Genomic DNA, 18868 nt, shown 5'->3' with positions numbered 1-18868 from the left:
GGGCTCAATGCTGTTTGACCAGGTGGCTATTCCAGCACAGAGAGTCATTCATTTTTTTAACCCATTCGGGAGCTTCCATGGTATTCAAAATGATTTAGGAATTTGATAGGGCAGATAAGGAGAAACTATTTCTTCTGGTGGGGTAATCCAAAACGGGGGGGGGGGGGGGGGGGAGGGGGGAGCTGATCTTAAAATTCAAGCTCAGATATTTAGGAGAAAAATATGGAACTATTATTTCATACAAAGGGCAGTGGGAATCTCTAACACCCCTGCTCCAAATGGGCATCCTTCGAACATTTTCAGGACACAATTGATAGATATTTTTCCAGATAAAGTTATCAATAATCTTATTATTAATCTTTATTAGTGTCACAAGTAGGCTTAGGTTAACACTGCAATGAAGTTACTGTGAAAAGCCCCTAGTCGCCACATTCCGGCACCTGTTCGGGTGCACGGAGGGAGAATTGAGAATGTCCAATTCCCCTAACGAGAATGTCTTTTAATGGGGGATGTGGTACTTTAAGACACCCCTTCAAACCTACCTTTTGAACAAGCTCTGGGTCGTCTGACCAAATATTTCCATATGCCAAGTTTTGTTTGATAAGACTTATGTAAGCACCTCGGAGAGTTATTCTGTGTTCGAGTAGCTATATAAATGCAAGTTGTAGTTCTTTTCTGCAACGGAATTAAAATACACAATTATTCAAGATGAGTTTATTTTAAATAAAATCATTTGCAGTCAGTAAGGGAATGCTCATTTTGGGTAATTCATCTCAGGTTTGCATATACCATGGCAGGGTACTTGGGTGATGTTTCCGCTGAGCTCCTTGATTGAATCCCTTTAGTCATCTTTCCCTCTCTGCCACAGAACCAAACAACTCTTATCAAAGTCACAAATGGCAACATAAGTAATGTGTCAAAGAAAATCTGTCCTCCCTCGTCTTTGCAGGTCAGTCCGCAGCCTTTGACACAGTTGACCACAACACCCTCTCCCAAGGCCCCTTTACTGTTGACTAATTGGGTGGGACTACACTCGCCTGGTTCTATTCTTAACTATGTAATTATACCAGAGAATCACTTGCAATGGCTTCTCTTCCCACATGTGTACTGCTACCTCTGGTGTTTCCTTATGATCAATCTTTGGTTCTTATATTTCTCATTGACATGGTGACCCTCAACAGCCGTCATTCAAAAAGGTAGTGTTAACTTTCACACGCGTAGAGATGACATCCAGTTTTTTCCTCACTGCCAATTCCCTGACTCCTCCACTAACCCTATAGGCGCGATCCTCTGGCCACACTGCACTGAAAATGCAGCTCGCCGCAGCACAGCGTGGCTGTTGGAAGCTGGGAGACCCCAGTCCCGGGAACTACCCGGCTCGCAACGCTGCAAGGTCAACCCCACCCACAATGGGCAGGAATTACATTTTGGCAAATCTGCATATTAGAGCGAGGCAGATCTAATGTGCAGATTCCCAAGTGAGACTTTGGGATGCATCCCCTCCCCCTCGGGGACCAGGGGCGAGCGCCGTTTGGCACTGGTCCTCACAAACGGGGACCAGATGCAATGGCACTCATGGGGGTCTCTAACAGGATCGAAGGTCCTCAGCTGCATGCCTTTTGGGCAGGGTGGTGCCTTGGCATTGCTGGTGCCATCTGGGTACCCTGGCAGTGCCATCTGGGTGCCAGACTGGCACTGTCAAGGTGCCCAGGTAGGGCCAGCTGGTAGGGGCACTGTCAAGGTCCAAGATTGGCACTGCCAAGGTGCATGCACGATCGGGCTGGGGTTGCTTGGCGTGGGTGTTAGGGGGTGCTGGTAAGAGCTGAGGGACCCTCACATATTGCGTTCTGACTGGGGGGGGGGGAGTTTGGGGATTCTTTTGTGGCCCTCGGAGATAGGGATGCCATTTAAACCAAGCTCTTGCTACAACATGGAGTTCGGGTGAGTGGAGCTCCTCATTGTAAAATACGTTCCCCGTTCAGTCGTGTTGACTAGCCATGTGTTTGTCGGCACTGCGAGGGCCGGGACACATGTGGCTAAACGCGGCCTTTTGGGAAAATATTGTCGGACTGATTGCTCCATATGCAGCAATGTATGAACAGAAATATCCTCCAACTAAGTATAGATAAACCATTGTCTTCATTTCCCACTAGCAACAGAATCCATCCCTCTCTCTGGAGTTGGTGCAGACTGTTTGTAACCTTGGTGTTATACTGAAATCCAAGATGAGTTTCTGATCTATACTGCTCTTGTTTGGCCTTGTTCTGCACTGGAACCAATCACTGTTTGTTGATGCACCACTGTCAATGTACTCTGCCAATTATTCTTTTGTCTACTATGTACGTACTGTGTACATTCCCTTGACCGCAGAAAAATACTTTTCACTTAACTTCGGTACATGTGACAATAAATATTAATCAATCAATCACATATCTGTCCATCATAAAGTCCGTCCGTTCCCATTTCTGTCATGAAATCAGACTCTGCTCACCTGCTCCTGAAACCCTTGTTCATGCCTTTGTTATCTTGTCTATTCCAGTGCTGTCCGAATCTGCCTCCCACATTCAATGCTATTTGAGGTCATTCAAAACCCTCCTGTTCGTTCACCAAATCCTGTTTCTGTATCACACCTGAGCTTGCTGACTACCACTGGTTTCTGGTTAAGCAGTGCTCAAATTCTCATCCTTCATTTCACATCCCACCATGGGTCTCACTCCTTTCTCTCTCTGTAATTTCCAACAAGCCGACAATGCTCCATGATTATTGTGCTGATCTCAGTCTGACCCCCTTGAGCATCCCTGACGTTAGTCGCTCCACTGTTGGCAGCCGAGCCTTCAGCTGTCCAGGCTCGAAGCTCTGGAATTCCTTCCCTAAACCATGCGCCCTCCCTTTCCTCCTGCAAGATGCTCCTTAACCTTTAACAGAGCTTTACCCCAATGTCTCCTCCTGTAGCTCAGTGTCAAATCCTCATAAAGCCCCCAAGGCGCACTTTGGGGCAGTTTTTACTTTAAAGGCGCAGTTTAAATCTAAGTTGTTAATCCTGTGAAGTGTTTAACAAATGTTAGGGTGGCACGGTGATGCAGAGGGTTAGCACTGCTGCCTCATGGCACCGAGGACCTGGGTTCCTTCCTGGCCCCGGGTCACTGTCCATGTGGAGTTTGCACATTCTCCCCGTGCCTGCGTGGGTCTCACCCCTGTGACAATATGTATATTGTACGGTAAATGAAGGGTTAACAATTTGATGTGAATGCTTCCAACCACTAGATGGAGATCAAGAGTATCCACGTGAAACCTTGATTCTGTGAGTAGGTGTTTCGGCGGGAGAGAGAGTAGTCATGTTTTCAGAAGCTCTGTGGATAGAATAATAGTCTTAGTGTATTTTGTAATATTGATATCTTAGTAAGTTGGTTTGAATCTAGTTAGTTGTAGAGTTAATAAAAAGAGCTTTGTTTAAAACATAGCTTAATGATCTTTGTGAGGCACTACACTTCAAAGCCATCATCATCCACAAAACAAAGAACATCACAATCCTCGCAACCCTAAAAAGATGTTCAGGATATGGATTGACCACGCTAAATTGCCCTTAATTGGAAAAAAAAAGAATTAGGTACTTTAAACATTTGTTAAAAGTTTTAAATCAATGTTTATTTTTTATTTATAATCTTTATTGTCACAAGTAGGCTTACATTAACAGTGCAATGAAGCGACCGTGAAAAGCCCCTAGTCGCCACATTCCGGCGCCTGTTCGGGTACACTGAGGGAGAATTCAGAATGTCCAATTCACCTCACAAGCACGACTTTTGGGACTTGTGGGAGGAAACCAGAGCGCCCGGAGGAAACCCACACAGACACGGGGAGAACGTGCAGACTCCGCACAGACAATGACGCAAGCCGGTAATCGCTGTGAAGCAACAGTGCTAACCACTGTGCCGTCCATTTTGTGACTGTCAGTGCAAGATTTTTAAAGCAATAATGTTATGGTGAAGCACGGTGGGATGTTTTAATGAAATGAAATGAAATAGGCTTCAAATGAAGTTGCTGTGAAAAGCCCCTCGTCGCCACATTCCGGCGCCTGTTCGGGGAGGCTGGTACTGGAATGGGTTAAATGTGATATAGAAATGTAAGTGGTTGTTGTTGGAGCAAAGGCAAACTTGGGTTGAGGATAGATGAGGCAATGCCAGCCTGTAAGACTGAACGAGCCTCCTGCTGTTCCTGTGTTCACTGAGTTGAAGGTGGGAGATGAACACTCACAACAAATGTACAGATTAGGAAGTGTACAACAAGCACCGCTTTCTGTTTCCCTTCTGGGTTGAGGCTAGATCAGTTTGTGCTTTTCTCGATCTAGGGCAATTAGTGTGCTTTTCACCGCAAGGCACAGCAACCAATTTCACCTGCTCCAAACAAAACAGAAAGCTGGGCCAGAGTTTCAATGATAGATTATATTGTCGAGCTACCAACAGCGAGATTAAAATGTGCAAGTGAAGCTCACTTCCACAGAAACATTACTTAAACTTGACATGGACGGACCCAGGAATGTGTTAATGAGATTTGTTTCCTGATTGCGGGGCTCAGTTTACCCCCCCCCCCCCCCCACCCCCCGGGCTGCTCCATCACATCGATGATTCTCCACAGTGAGGTCTACAATTAAGAAGATTCTTCCTGAACTGGCACCCCACAAGCAGAGGTCAAACAAAGTGAAACACCAGCAGTTTAAAAAGGAGCCCATAATTTAAATTTAATTTTAAAACTGGAGACAGTATTCCGATCCTGTCCTTATTCCTTCCCCAATACCGTGGTCCAGTCTCTGTCCTTGTTCCCCTCCCACAGCGCTCGCTATGCAATTGCAGGAGGCGTTATATCTCCCCTTTTACCTCCTCTCTCCTCACTGTCTAAACCTTCCTTCCAGATAAAGCAGCGATTTGTTCCAGTTCTTTCAATTTAATCTATTGTAATTGCTTCTCACAATACAATCTAAATTTGGATTGGAGAGGCCCAGTGCAGACTGGGTGACCACTTTGCACATTACCTCTGTTCATTCCCAAGCATGACCCCTGACCTTCTGGTCACTTACTATTTCAGTTCACCATCTTAGGTTCACATTGATGACCCTGACCTGTAATGTTCCAGTGAAGCCCAACGCAAACTGAAGGAACAGCATCTCACCTTCCCATTGGACACTTTACACCCAGCACTGAGCCCTGTCCCCCATTTTGATTTTCTTTGTCAAATGCCAGTCTGTACCATTTTTCACACTGTTGTTGCTCGATGCTACACTCGGTCAAAAGCATCCTTGATGCCAAGGATAGGCATTCCCTCCCCACCTTTAGAAATCAGGGGCGGGATTCTCCGACTCCCGCCATCGATGCCCCCCCCCCCCCGGCGATTCTCCGGCCCGCGATGGACCGAAGTCCTGCCGCTGTCAAACCACCTACCTGACCGACGGGAGCAGGCGGCGCGGGCGGGCTCCGGGGTCCTGGGGGGGGGGTTGCACGGGGCCATCTGGCCCCGGGGTGCCCCCACGGTGGCCTGGCCCGCGATCGGTGCCCACCGATCGGCCGGCGGGCCTGTGCCGTGGGGGCACTCTTTTCCTTCCGCCTTCGCCACGGCCTCCACCATGGCGGAGGCAGAAGTGAGCCCCTCCCCTGCACATGCGCGATGATTGACATCAGCAGCCGCTGACGCTCCGGCGCATGTGCGGACTTGCGCCGGCCGGCGAAGTCCCTTCGGCCCCGGCTGGCGTGGCGCCAAAGGCCGTCCACGCCAGCCGGCGGAACGCCAACCACTCTGGCATGGGCCTAGCCCCTCAAGGTGAGGGCTTGGCCCCTTGGCACCTTTGGGGCAGCCTGACGCCGGAGTGGTTCACGCCACTCCATCACGCCGGGACCCCCACCCCACCGGGTAGGGGAGAATCCCTGCCCAGCTCTTTTGTCCATTTTGGACCAGGCTGCATGAGGTCAGGAGCTCAGTGGTTCCAGTGGAACCCAACCTGAAAATCAGCAAGCAGGGGATTACTGAGCAAATATCCCTTGATAGCGCTGTCGATGACACCTTCCATCAATTTACTGATGATTGGGAGAAGGCTGGAGAGATGGTAATTGGCCAGGTTGGATTTATTCTGCTTTTGTGGGCTGGAAATAGCTGGGCAATTTCCTAAATTGTTGGGTAGATTCCAGCGTTGTAGCTCTACTGTGGTGGGCGGCACGTTAGCACAGTGGTTAGCGCTGTTGTTTCACTGCACCAGGGATCGGCTTGGGTCACTGTCTGTGCGGAGTCTGCACGTTCTCCCCGTGTCTGCGTGGGTTTCCTCCGGGTGCTCCGGTTTCCTCCCACAAGTCCCAAAGGATGTACTGTCAAGTGAATTGGACATTCTGAATTCTCCCTCTGTGTACACGAACAGGCGCCGGAATGTGGCAAATAGGGGCTTTTCACAGCAACTTCATTGCAGTGTTAATGTCAGCCTACTTGTGACACTAATAAAGATTATTATTATTATGGAAAACTGCTACAGAAATGTCTGTTCGGGACAGTGGGTGTAACCACACCTCACAGGCACAACAACACATTCAGATAGATAATAAATGCTGGCCTTGCCTGCGACGGCCACAGCCCAGGAACAAATACAAAAAGACTTTCACACCCGAATGTTGAATCTATTCTGGTGATATGCCTCATGTCTGCTATTTACAATCGTACAGTCACGGGACTGCATCTTCAATGTGGAGCACAGAACCTGACACTTGGGACCGGATTTCATGCCAGAGGCAAGAATTGGGAGGTGAGACTAATCCCACGTCCCCTTCCCGCCTCTGTCCCGTGACTGACGCACGATGGTACTTTCCGGAAGGTCTGAGCCCGAAGTGTTAAAATAACCAGATCGAAATTGCGGACAGTAGAACATTGTACGAATCGGTAAAGTGTGTATTTTTTCACATCATTATCTATAATCTGCATCCTGCGGATTGGATAAGATCTTCCCAATAGAAATTACAAGAATAGTTTGCACTTATCCAGAGCATTCGGCAACACAATGCTTTTCACAGAGGCGTCAACAATTGATTCCAGGCATTGCAGGTCTGCTAATTTGCTAAGAAAAATGAACAGTGGGATTCTTCGCAGCTGGAGTCATTCTGTATTGCCAAGAAGCCATATCCCCCACTGGCATCCTCCAGGCCCATGTTTTCGATCAGGATCGGAGAATCTGCAGATTTGGAGAGACTGTCCCAGGCTGCAAATCAGAGCACAGGGCAGCTTTCTGCTGCTTCCTCAGTCAGCACCAGAGAGTTGGATTGCAGACTATCTGGAGTCAGATGGGAAGAATCCTCAGGGCTATATGACAGTAGTACGCAGTAATCACTGAAGCAGGGTGGCCTCGGTTTCAACACTGCATTGTAGCATTTTAGAGATGTTTGGATTTAAGCTATGAATTGTCAAGCTAGGGATTGAGTCTTTCATCATCTGATTATCATCTTGTAACCAATTTAATGCTAAAGAAATTCCACTTATTGTCACTTGTTGATTATGGGATCGACAAGCAGTATGATTTATGGCATGGTTTTGAGTCTGGATGAGTGATCAGCAGCTACAGTATGGCTCCAAAATGGACACTTCAGATTTTAGATCCAGGTTAGTGGCTATGAGGGGAGTTTGGAGAGGTTGGGGTTATTTTCTTTGGAATGAAGAAGGCTGAGGGGTGAGTTAATCAGGGGTGAGTTAATCAAGGGTGCACAAAATTATGAGCTGGAAGCGATAGAGTGGACAGAATTAAGTTGTTTCCCCTGGTGGAGAATTCTAGAACCAGGAGATAAGTGGCAGAAGGTGCAGAGGGGAAATGAGGAAGAACTTTTTTATGCAGAGGGTAGAGGGAGTCTGGAATTCGCTGCCCGAGTTGGTGGTGGAGAGAGACCCTAAAATCTTTTAAAAGGGACCTGGATCTGCACCTTGGGTGCTGTAAGCTACAGGGCTGTGGACCGGGTGCAGGCAGGTGGGATTGGGAAGGGTGCCTGGGTGTCCTAGGGCTGGCATGGACAAGGTGGGCTGAATGGCCTCCTTCTGTGCTGTAACTTTTCTATGATTCTCCGATTATGATTAGTAGATTCGAAATAAAACCAGAAAATGGTGGAAACACACAACAGGTCACGCAGAGAGAGGGAAACAAAGAGCGCAATTTTCCCATTTGGGGATGAAGTGCCGTGGTGGGGGCGGAAACGTGGAATATTCCCGGCCACAGACACCGGCGAGCAAACACACCAAGATTCCGGCCACAACCTCATTTCTTATGCACCAGGGTGTGTCACGCCATATTCAGTGGCAGGTCAAGCCGAGGTGACACGTGGTCTGACATTGTGTTTGCCGCCATATTTAAAAGGTGGCCAACATCACTGACCCACTATTGAAGAAAGAAAGTGGACTTTGTGGAAATGAAGGTGAATCTCCAGGGATGCTCTGAGCCTGAGAGATGGATCCCCTCCACCACACCGAGTCTGGGATGTCCATGCTCCCCTGACCCACTGCTGTGGTGATCCCGGGTCATGGTTGAGGGTGCCTTCAATCCTGAGCTTCGGAGGCAGCCCTAGGCATTGTTCAAGTGAATCCTGACATCGGCACGCCACGTTGTTCCAAACATGTTTCACCGGCATGGCGGAAAGCCCAGCGAGGGAGCCCGGAGCTTCACCTGCATTCCATGAAAATGAGGCAAATGAGGTTCCCCCGGCCTCTGGCAAGTTTTCTGACCCACCATGACGGTCACCCGCGGAAGATCAGGCTGTAAACTCACGCTGGATTGAAACCGGTTCCTGGGTCTCCCGCTATATTTCCTCACCGTGCCCTTCATCGATCATGCCAATGGGGGCTTAGGAGACTTCAGCCTTGTGTCTACGGCCAGAATTTAACATGGCTGTCCACTGGCTAAAAGCTCAGGGGTTAGCTCGCCCACACTGGCCCTGGAGGTCATAACCAGGTTTTAATTTCGCCAAGCAATTCATTGCCTCAGACTGTGGATTTCCCACAGACACCCCCTCCCCAAATCACCCCAGACAGGACACCCCACCTCCAATAGCTGCTGGCCAATCACAGGACTGGAAGATTTTTAGTCCTAGCGGTGGGACTAGGGATGGCGCCACTGGGACTGTAGTAAACCTGGACTGGGAGCAGCAATGGAGGCTGATGGAGCAGCTAAATGGGACAGGGTCACTGGGGTTAGTCAGGCAGGTCCTGGTCAGGAGTCAATCGAGAGACTGGAGGTGCTTTTCAAGCAGGAGTAGCCTTTACTTCCGGGGAGCTGGGGGGGGTCGGGGAGCATGCTGTGGACAGCAGGATTCCCGAACAAGAAGGAAACCCTACCCCGCTCTCCCAGAGCCCCATTTTGTCACAGGGTGCTTCCACTCTTGTTCAATTGTCCCTCCTTATTCCGTGCATCGTCTTCCCCTTTTTATTGAATCGCTCCTGTCTTCCACCGTGGACCAATTCTGTGTTAGTCCTTTCCCTATCTCCTCTTTCCCTACCTCTGTACTCGCTTCGAACCTGTTGTATCACTAACTTTTCCCATTAAACTGAAACATTGTTTCTCTCTCCCCAGAAGCTGCCTGGCCTGCTGAGGATTTCCAGCATTTTCACTTTTATTTATTGCTACGTATCTTTTTTTTTAATTCCTTGGCTTTTCAGTAGCTTTGCCTCTCTCTGTCTCTGTGACCTCCCCAGGCTGACAAGCAGTAAAATCTAAAAAAACAGCCCCTCCAGCAGAATGTTTGATAAACCACAGCTCCCAGACGTTGAATCGATAATTTCAAAGAGGAATCGGATAAATATTCAAAATAGGGAGAAAAAATATATATTGCAGGACTTTGGGGAAAGAGGAGGGGTGGAAATATATGTATATATTTCAGGAGAAATAGGAGGGGGATGTATTTGGGTAAGTTTTAAAGATCCAATGCAGGGACAACAGGTTGCATGGTCTCTTTCTGTGCACAATACACCTTGACACAAACTCATTACAATATTCCAGCACAAAAACTCACTGTTGTGAAATTATTGCAAAACGAAAGTGGTTTGGTTGCAATAACGTTGCTCTGAACATTTCGTGATTTTGACTTTTGATATTTTGCTCTCATTTTGATACATTAATTGTATCAGTGGGAAATTACTGCTGCAGTGATGGCCATAATTTGCTTCCTCTCTAGTTCCAGTTCTATTAGGAGGAAATGAGCAACAGTACTGAACGCTCGTTAACTGTTGAACAATGTGCTGCCAGGAGCAGGCGGCAATCCAGAAATGCTGATTGGAAATTAGCTCTGAACTTGAACGAGGAAAATAATCAACATAAATTGTGAAGTTCAGATTTGAACACGATGAAGTTTAAAAATCCCGTACCATCTGTTGGAACCAACAATTCTACAGACCGGGCCTGGTGTCCTCAGCCACGCCGGAAGTGAGACTCCCGTGGTAGTGTCCCTAGAAAAAATGAAGAGTCGCTCATGAGGGGTTTGATTTGTAGTTGTACAGAGGAGGGATCTGATAGCGTGGAGCGCGTCTGGGAGGATTTCTTGCCATTGGGAGACTTGGAGTTTTCTAGACCGGAGGGTCAGCAGGACGGTCTTCCAGACCGTCGCGTTCTCCCTCTCCACCTGCCCGTTCCCCCTGGGGTTGTAGCTGGTAGTCCTGCTCGAGGCGATGCCCTTGTCGGGCAGGTACTGACGCAGCTCGTCGCTCATAAAGGACGAACCCCGGTCGCTGTGCACGTAGCTGGGGAAACCGAACAGGGTGAAGACAATATGCAGGGCCCTAATGACTGTGTGGGAGGTCATGTCGGGGCATGGAATGGCAAAAGAGAATCGGGAGAACTCGTCGATGATGTTGAGGAAATAAATGTTCTTGTTAGTGGAGGGGAGTGGCCCTTTGAAATCGATCGCAAGGCATTCAAAGGGCCTAGAAGCCTTGACCAGGTGGGCCCTGTCTGGTCCATAGAAGTGCGGTTTGCACTCCGCACAGATCGGGCAGTCCCTGGTGACCGTTTTTACCTCCTCGTTGGAGAAAGGCAGGTTTCGGGCTCTGATGTAGTGGGCGAGCCGGGTGATCCCTGGATGGCAGAGGTCCACGTGGATGGCTTTCAGACGGCTGATCTGCGCGCTGGCGCATGTCCCGCAGGATAGGGCATCCGAGGGCTCGTTGAGCTTCCCCGGTCGATATTTAATATCGTAACTATAGGTGGAGAGTTTGATCCTCCACCAAAGGATTTTATCATTTTTTATTTTGCCCCTTTGCGAGTTGTCAAACATAAAGGCAACCAATCGTTGGTCGGTGATGAGGGTGAACCTCCTACCTGCGAGGTAGTGCCTCCAGTGACGAACAGCCTCCATGATGGCTTGTGCTTCCTTCTCAACTGAGGAGTGTCGAAGTTCTGAAGCGGAGAGGGTACGGGAGAAAAATGCAAAGGGCCTCCCTGCCTGATTTAAAGTGGCTGCTAGAGCTACCTCTGAGGCGTCGCTCTCAACCTGAAGGGGAGTGGATTCATCCACCGCCCGCATGGCCGCTTGGCGATGTCCTCCTTGATGCAGCTGAAGGCCTGGCGCGCCTCAGCAGACAGGGGAAATCGTGTGGCCTTAAAGAGTGGGCGGGCTTTGTCCGCATATTGAGGGACCCACTGGGCGTAGTATGAGAAGAACCCCAAGCACCGTTTGAGGGCCTTGGGGCAATGAGAGAGGGGAGTTCTAAGAGGGGGCGCATGCGGTCCAGGTCTGGGCCCAGGACTGGGCCCAGGACTCCGTTCTCCACAACGTAGCCGAGGATGGCCAGTCTGTTTGTGCAGAAAACGCATTTCTCCTTGTTATAAGTGAGATTTAATTTCTGTGCCGTTTGGAGAAAACGGTGGAGGTTGGCGTTGTGGTCCTGCTGGTCATAGCCGCAGATGGTAACATTATCCAGATACGGAAACGTGGCCCGCAGCCCGTACTGGTCTACCATTCGGTCCATTGCTCGTTGGAACACCGAGACCCCATTAGTGACGCCGAAAGGGACCCCGAGGAAGTGGAAGAGGCGGCCATCGGCCTCGAACGGCGTGTAGTGGCGGTCCTCCGGGCGGATTGGGAGCTGGTGGTATGCAGACTTCAGATCCACCGTGGAAAATAGCCGATACTGGGCGATCTGATTAACCATGTCTGCAATTCTGGGGAGGGGATATGCGTCTAGGAGCGTAAAGCGATTTATGGTCTGGCTATAGTCGACGACCATGCAAAAATTTTCCCCGGTCTTGACGACCACCTCCTGAGCTCTCCAGGGACTATTACTGGCCTCTATGATCCCCTCACTGAGCAGCCGTCGGACGTCCGATCGGATAAAGACCCTATCCTGTAGGCTGTATCGCCTGCTGCGAGTAGCTACTGGCTTGCAATCTGGAGTGAGATTGGCGAAGAGAGGAGAGGGAGAGATGCGCAGCGCGACTAGGCTGCAGATAGTGAGTGGGGGCAGGGGCACGCCGAAGCTGAGGGTGAGGCTCTCGAGGTTCAACTGGAAATCCAGGCCTAATAAGAGTGGCGCGCAGAGGTCGGGCAGGACATTAAGTTTAAATTTAGATTAACTAGCGCCTCGAATTGTGAGCGTAGCGACGGTGCGTCCTTGGATTTGGACTGAGTGGGAGCCCGAAGCGAGGGCGATAGTTTGGCTTACCGGAAAAATAGAAAGCGAACAACGTCTTACCAGCTCTGGATGGTATAAAGCTCTCGGTGCTCCCGGAGTCAAAGAGGCATGGCGTGCTGTACCCGTTGATCTGGACCTCCGCCATCAAACTTCGTAGGTGCTTGGGGCGGGATTGATCCAGAGTGACCGCGTTGAGTTGCGGGCCGCGTGGTGAGTGCCCGGGGAAGTCGTATTCTTCAGATGAGCTATCTGAGCATGCCGATGCAGATGGGGCCCGTGGATCGCACGTGGTGAGCGGCGAGGAAGATGGCGGCCCCCATGAGTCGCACGTGGCCGGCCGCATGGTGGGGGTTTGCCAAGATGGCGGCCCCCATGGATCGCACGTGGCGGGAGGGGGCGGAGTCGGGGCATAGGCCGCAGCGTTTCGGGCCCCGCGGGCCCGCCGGTGCTGGGAGCGATTTGTTCTCTCTGCAGGGGAGTTAAAAACTGGGGCCCTTTTCGCGAGGCACACTCTGGCATAGTGGCCTTTCTTTCCGCAGCTGCTGCAGGTCGCGGATCGGGCTGGGCAGTGCTGCCGCGGGTGCTGGCTTTGGCCACAGAAATGGCAGGCTGGGGCAGCAGAATGACTGGCTGGGGCAGCAGAATGACTGGCTGGGGCAGCAGAGTGACTGGCTGGGGCAGCAGAGTAACTGGCTTTGGCAGCACGGTAGCTGGGGGGGCCGTGCGGCACAGGCCTGGGGGGGGACTGTTGGTCGGGGGTCCACGATGAGGTCGCGGGGTCCGCGGGAAACGATGTGAAGCTGCGGAAGGAAACTTCCATAGTGGTAGCAGCCTCCACAGTAGTATCTAAGTCCTGGGGCCCCTTTTCTAGCAGTCCTTGGCGCACATAGTTAGACCTAAGGCCCGCTACGAAAACGTCCCGCACAGCAAGCTCCCTATGTTCAGCCGCGGTAACGGCTTGATAATTACAGTCATTGGAAAGATTGTTCAATTCCCTTACAAACTCGGCAAGCGTTTCTGTAGGCCGCTGACGGCGAGTCGTAAACACGTGGCGTGCATAAACCTCGTTAATGGGTCTAACGTACATTTTGTCCAATATTGCCAGCGCTGCGGTGTAAGAACCGGTCGGATTTAGCTGTGTGGAGATTCTGTGGCTTACCCTCGCGTGCAGTAGGCTGAGTTTTTGTTCCTCCGTTGTTCCGGCGGTGCTGGCTTCTGCCAGGTAGGCTTTAAAACATCTCAGCCAGTGGGAAAAAATTTCCTTAGCCTCTGCATCCTGTGGGTCGAGTTCTAGGCGTCCGGGCTTGAGGGCTGCTTCCATGATTTCTTCGTCTGTTTCCTAAGTATATTAAATTGTTGGAACCAACAATTCTACGGACACGAGCTTGTAGGATTAAAATAGCGGTTTTAATATACTTACAACAGAGCCAGCCTGTTAGCCGTTGAACGTTCGGTGAACTGGCCGGCTGACCCTGTGGCACTGATCTTTATACAGCAGCTCCCGGGGGAGGAGCCCTGGGTGGAGTCAAGGGAGAAGCCCAGTACAACTCTCGAGCATTCCCAGAGCTACTCTCCCTGGTGGTCAGGTAGTGCAACTGCACTTACAATATAGACACATGTATATACAGATTATAATCCGGTGTGAATCACATTCACCACACCATCCATCACCTGGGACACCTACACCATCCAACACTCAGCAGTGGATCTGATAATGGTGCTTTGAGTCAAAGGTTATGGTTACCGGAGCAGCACGGTGACACAGTGGTTAGCACTGCTGCCTCCCATGCCGAGGTCCCAGGTTCGATCCCGGCTCTGGGTTCGTGTGGAGTTTGCACATTCTCCCCGTGTTTGCATGGTTTTCGCCCCAAACCCAAAGATGTGCAAGGTAGGTGGATTGGCCATGCTAAACTGCTCCATAATTGGAAAAAATTAATTGGGTACTCTAAATTTTAATTTAAAAAAAAGGTTATGGTTACCAGTGGCATGGTAGCACAGTGGTTAGCACTGTGCTTCACAGCGCCAGGGACCCGGGTTCGATTCCCGGCTTGGGTCACTGTCTGTGCGTAGTCTGCACATTCTCCCCGTGTATGCGTGGGTTTCCTCCGGGCGCTCCAGTTTCCTCCCATAAGTCCCGAAAGACGTGCATGTTAGGTGAATTGAAAATTCTGAATTCCCCCTCAGAGTACCCGAACAGGAGCCGGAATTTGGCGACTAGGGGATTTTCACAGTAACTTAATTGCAGTATTAATGTAAGCCTACTTGTGACACTAATAAAGATTATTATTATTAAGCCCTGCTCCAGGTCTTGATCACAACAATGTAAGTCGTCCAAATTCATTAATTACGCCTCACATCCTTCATTCTATTTTGTTTTAAATTATTTAACAGAACATGGCTGTCTCTAGTGTTTCGCAGTCAATAAAGCACTTTAGGAATGTTGTCATTGGTGTGACGTAGACACACACAGCAGTCGATCTGTGCACAGCAAGATCCCACAGACATTACGGAATGAATGCTCAGGCTATCATGTTCTTTGGCCCAGATGGACAGGGGGAACACAAACTCTCATTGGAGCAGTTTGCCTTTCCTGCTTGGAGTGTCAGCCCATTTAAAATAAACGATTGAAGATCAAGGATTAGAGTGTGACGTCCAATGAACTGTACTTATTCACCATAACATAAAACCCTTCCAAAGAAAATCTCAGCAAGGTAATCAAGTGTGGCATCTCTTCCTTGTATCTATAATAGCTCACTGTGAACCTCTGTGAGCTCTCCAGCCATTACATCCCTCGCACACACTTTGAACATTCCATTTACTAATATGTTTTATCCGAGGTTAACTGAAATTATTGTGTTGAAATGCTTGGTGGAGTTTGTGGAAATTACTTCAGAGGATTGCTTCAGAGGGTAGAACAAGATGTGAGAACATTCTGTGCTTCTTTAGCCTGTGCAGAATACTCTTCCCAGGAGCAGGTGACATGTTGCTCACTGACATTTCGAACACAAGAATGAGGAATAGGAGCAGGCCATTTGGCCCTTCAGCCTGCTGCAATAATGTGACAGCTGTTCTGATTGTGGCCCTAACTGCACTTTGAACGACATTTACCATAAAGAACTCTTGCCGATCAAAAATATATATTTTTTAGATTATTGTCACTTTTACATCTTCAAGGTTTGAAATAAAGCATTGGTTGGGATTTTTCCGGCCCTCCGCACTCAGCGGGATCGTCAGGAATTTTGGCTGGGATATTCCGACCCTCCCACTCCGTGGGATCATCTGAAATTCCACCCACTGATTCCCGGCTACTAATTTGGGAATATAAAGGAGTGTCAACACTTTCAGGATGAAAGATCCCACAATCTTTATTCACCAGATTTGGGCGCGTGAGCTCAATACATAAAAAGGGAGATTTATTTTCTCTTTTATTGTGCCTCCATGTTGTCCCAAAGCACTTTACAACTTTGAAATGTAGCTGAAGTCAGTTGATTAAAAGAGTAAATCATAGCTTCTATATACCCACTTGTCTTGAAAGAAATATCATGAGGCTGATTGTGAATTATTAAACTGCTTTTGGCATGAACAATACTTTAAATCATCTTTGTCCAATGCTGTCAGTAAGTTTCTTGCCACAGTGCACGTTTCTTAACCAATGTTTTGGTTAATCTGTCTTCTAATTGACTGGGTGTTTGGGATGTAGGTGGTTAATGAACCTGTGCATTGGCTGCTGGTTCTGCTCCACCACCAGTTCACCTTGCAAAAATCAATTTACAATTAAGTGTTCCAGTCAGGTTAGACCGCTGGGGGCTTTTGCCAGGGTAGATGCTGCGAACATGTTTCCCCCCAGCTGGGGAATGGAGCACACAGCGTCACAGCCTAAGAATAATGGGATGGCCATTTGGGACTAAAATGAGGAGAAATTTCTTCACTCAACGGATTGTGAATGTTTGAAATTCTCCACCCCAGAGAGCTTTGGATGTCCAGTCATTCAGTATATTCAAGATGGCTATTTCTGTGGCGAGTAACACACCTTCTGATCCCCCAAAGCCTGTCCACAAGGCACAAGTCAGAAGTGTAATGGAATACTCTCCACTTGCCTGGATGAGTGCAGCTTCAACAACACGAAAGGAGCTCAACACCATCCAGGACAAAGCAACCCGCTTGATTGCTCCCCTTCCACAAACATTCAAACACTCCACCGCCTACAAACAGTGGAAGCCATGTGTACCATCTACAAGATGCATTGCAGTAATTCACCAAGGTTCCTTCGACAACACTTTCCAAACCCTGAACCACTATCATCTAGAAGGACAAGAGCAGCAGATACCTGGGAACCCCACTCACAATCCTGACTTGGAAATATATCGGCCGTTCCTTTACTGTCATGGCGTCAAAATCCTGGAACTCCCTCCCTAACAGCACTGAGGGTGTACCTACACCTCAGGGGCTGTAGCGGTTCAAGATGGCAGCTCACCACCACCTTCTGAAGGGAAACTAGGGATGGGCAATAAATGCTGGCCTAACCAGCGACACCCACATCCCGTACATGAATTTTTAAAAATGGAGATGGGTAAATTTTCTGATACTAAGGGAATTAAAGAATCTAGGAAGAGGATTGGAAGGTGGAGTTGAGTTAGAAGGGCGGCCATGGTGTTGTTCATAGAACATGGAACATACGGTGCAGAAGGAGGCCATTTGGCCCATCGAGTCTGCACCGACCCATTTAAGCCCTCACTTCCACCCTATCCCCGTAACCCAATAACCCCTCCTAACCTTTTTGGTCACTAAGGGCAATTTATCATGGCCAATCCACCTAACCTGCACGTCTTTGGACTGTGGGAGGAAACCGGAGCACACGGAGGAAACCCACGCAGACACGGGGAGAACGTGCAGACAGTGACCCAGCGGGGAATCGAACCTGGGACCCTGGCGCTGTGATGCCACAGTCCTATCCACTTGTGCTACTGTGTTGCCCGCAATAGTGATAGAGAAGGCGCCAAGGGCCTGCTACTGATACATCCAACAAAAATCCCCGCCAATCACTGCCCTACCCCAGCCCTTTAAAGGAGGTAATCTCAGATACTTGCTACTCTCTAATTGAAGAAGTGGTTCCTGATTTTCCCCTTCAATGGCCTGGCTCCAGTTTTCAGGTTATGGCTCCTTCATCTGGGTTAGATGCCCCACCAGAGGAAATCATTTCTGTACATCTTACCTATTAATCATTTCATAATAGAATCACAGAATCCCCCCAGTGCAGGAGGCCGCACTGACCCTCGGAAACAGCATCCTACCTAGGCCGACACCCCCACCCTATCCCCATGGGAGGAAACCCACGCAGACACGGGGAGAAAGTGCAAACTCTGCACAGTCATCCGAGGTCGGAATTGAACCCGCGCCCCTGGCGCTGTGAGGCAGCAGTGCTAACCACAACATCAGTCAACCTTCTAAACTCCAGGAAACTAAAGGCCGAATCTGTGCACCCTGTCTTCTTAGTTCAATCCTTTAAACCCACGGGATCATTGTGGTGAATCTGCGCTGCACCACCCCCCACCCCCCACCCCCAATATACCCTTCCTGAGGTTCCTGGTCCCAAACTGAATGTGGTTATTCCAGGTAGTGTCTGACCAAGTTTCTGGACAACTAAAGCCTCAATTCTTCACCATTGGCTCCAGAGTCCCTTTTGAGATGAAGGGAGTGCGGGATTTGTGATGTTGCAAGAGGTTTTGTTTTAGTAAAGAAAGCCTCCACCTTGGGGCATTGTGCTTGAGAAGGAGGGAGTTTGCTGGAGGAGTGATGCAATCGTCCTGAGAAATATCGAGAGATTTAAAGGTGCATGATAGAAATGTAATCCATGTTGCAGACTTAGAGATGTCCAACGTTGCGGTTGATATTTCTGTGTTTGCAAAGCGCAATCGGCGTGAATGTTTGAAGCTGCTGTTCAGGGGAGATGATCGGGAGAGTCCTCAGGTGAACACCTTCTAATGTCAGTTCATTTTGTTGTTGTGAAAACCACAGTTCTGGATGACGCTGCCTCTGACACACAGGATTACTATGTGTTGCATCGAGACTCTGTCCAATCCTCGGAGGCTAAGAAAAAAGAGTCCCCATTTCGTGCCAAGTGTCACGAAATCTTCTGCTGCCCCCTGAAGCAAGTGAACCACAACGAGAACACAGACCTGGAAGGTTTGTCAATAAAGAATCCGAATGCCTTGTTTGTTCTTGTACGTGTGCCCCTGGGGTG

At 49.3% G+C, this 18868-nt stretch overlaps 1 protein-coding gene across 4 annotated transcripts in view; it reads left to right on the top strand.

Moving 5' to 3' along the window:
• Positions 1 to 18868, top strand: part of fgf13a (fibroblast growth factor 13a) — a 672043-nt gene that overhangs the window by 259260 nt on the left and 393915 nt on the right. For 3 of the 4 annotated variants that reach the window (XM_038774368.1, XM_038774370.1, XM_038774369.1), the window contains exon 3: positions 18643 to 18810. The exons of the other annotated variant lie outside the window; for it this stretch is intronic. In XM_038774368.1, the coding sequence (XP_038630296.1) occupies positions 18643 to 18810 (168 nt within the window). The remainder of the gene's footprint in view (positions 1 to 18642; positions 18811 to 18868) is intronic. 4 annotated transcript variants of the gene reach the window in all.

This window comes from Scyliorhinus canicula, chromosome 17 (genome assembly GCF_902713615.1).
Source record: "Scyliorhinus canicula chromosome 17, sScyCan1.1, whole genome shotgun sequence".
Classification (NCBI taxonomy): Eukaryota; Metazoa; Chordata; class Chondrichthyes; order Carcharhiniformes; family Scyliorhinidae; genus Scyliorhinus; species Scyliorhinus canicula.
This window is presented reverse-complemented; position numbering and strand designations above follow the sequence as displayed.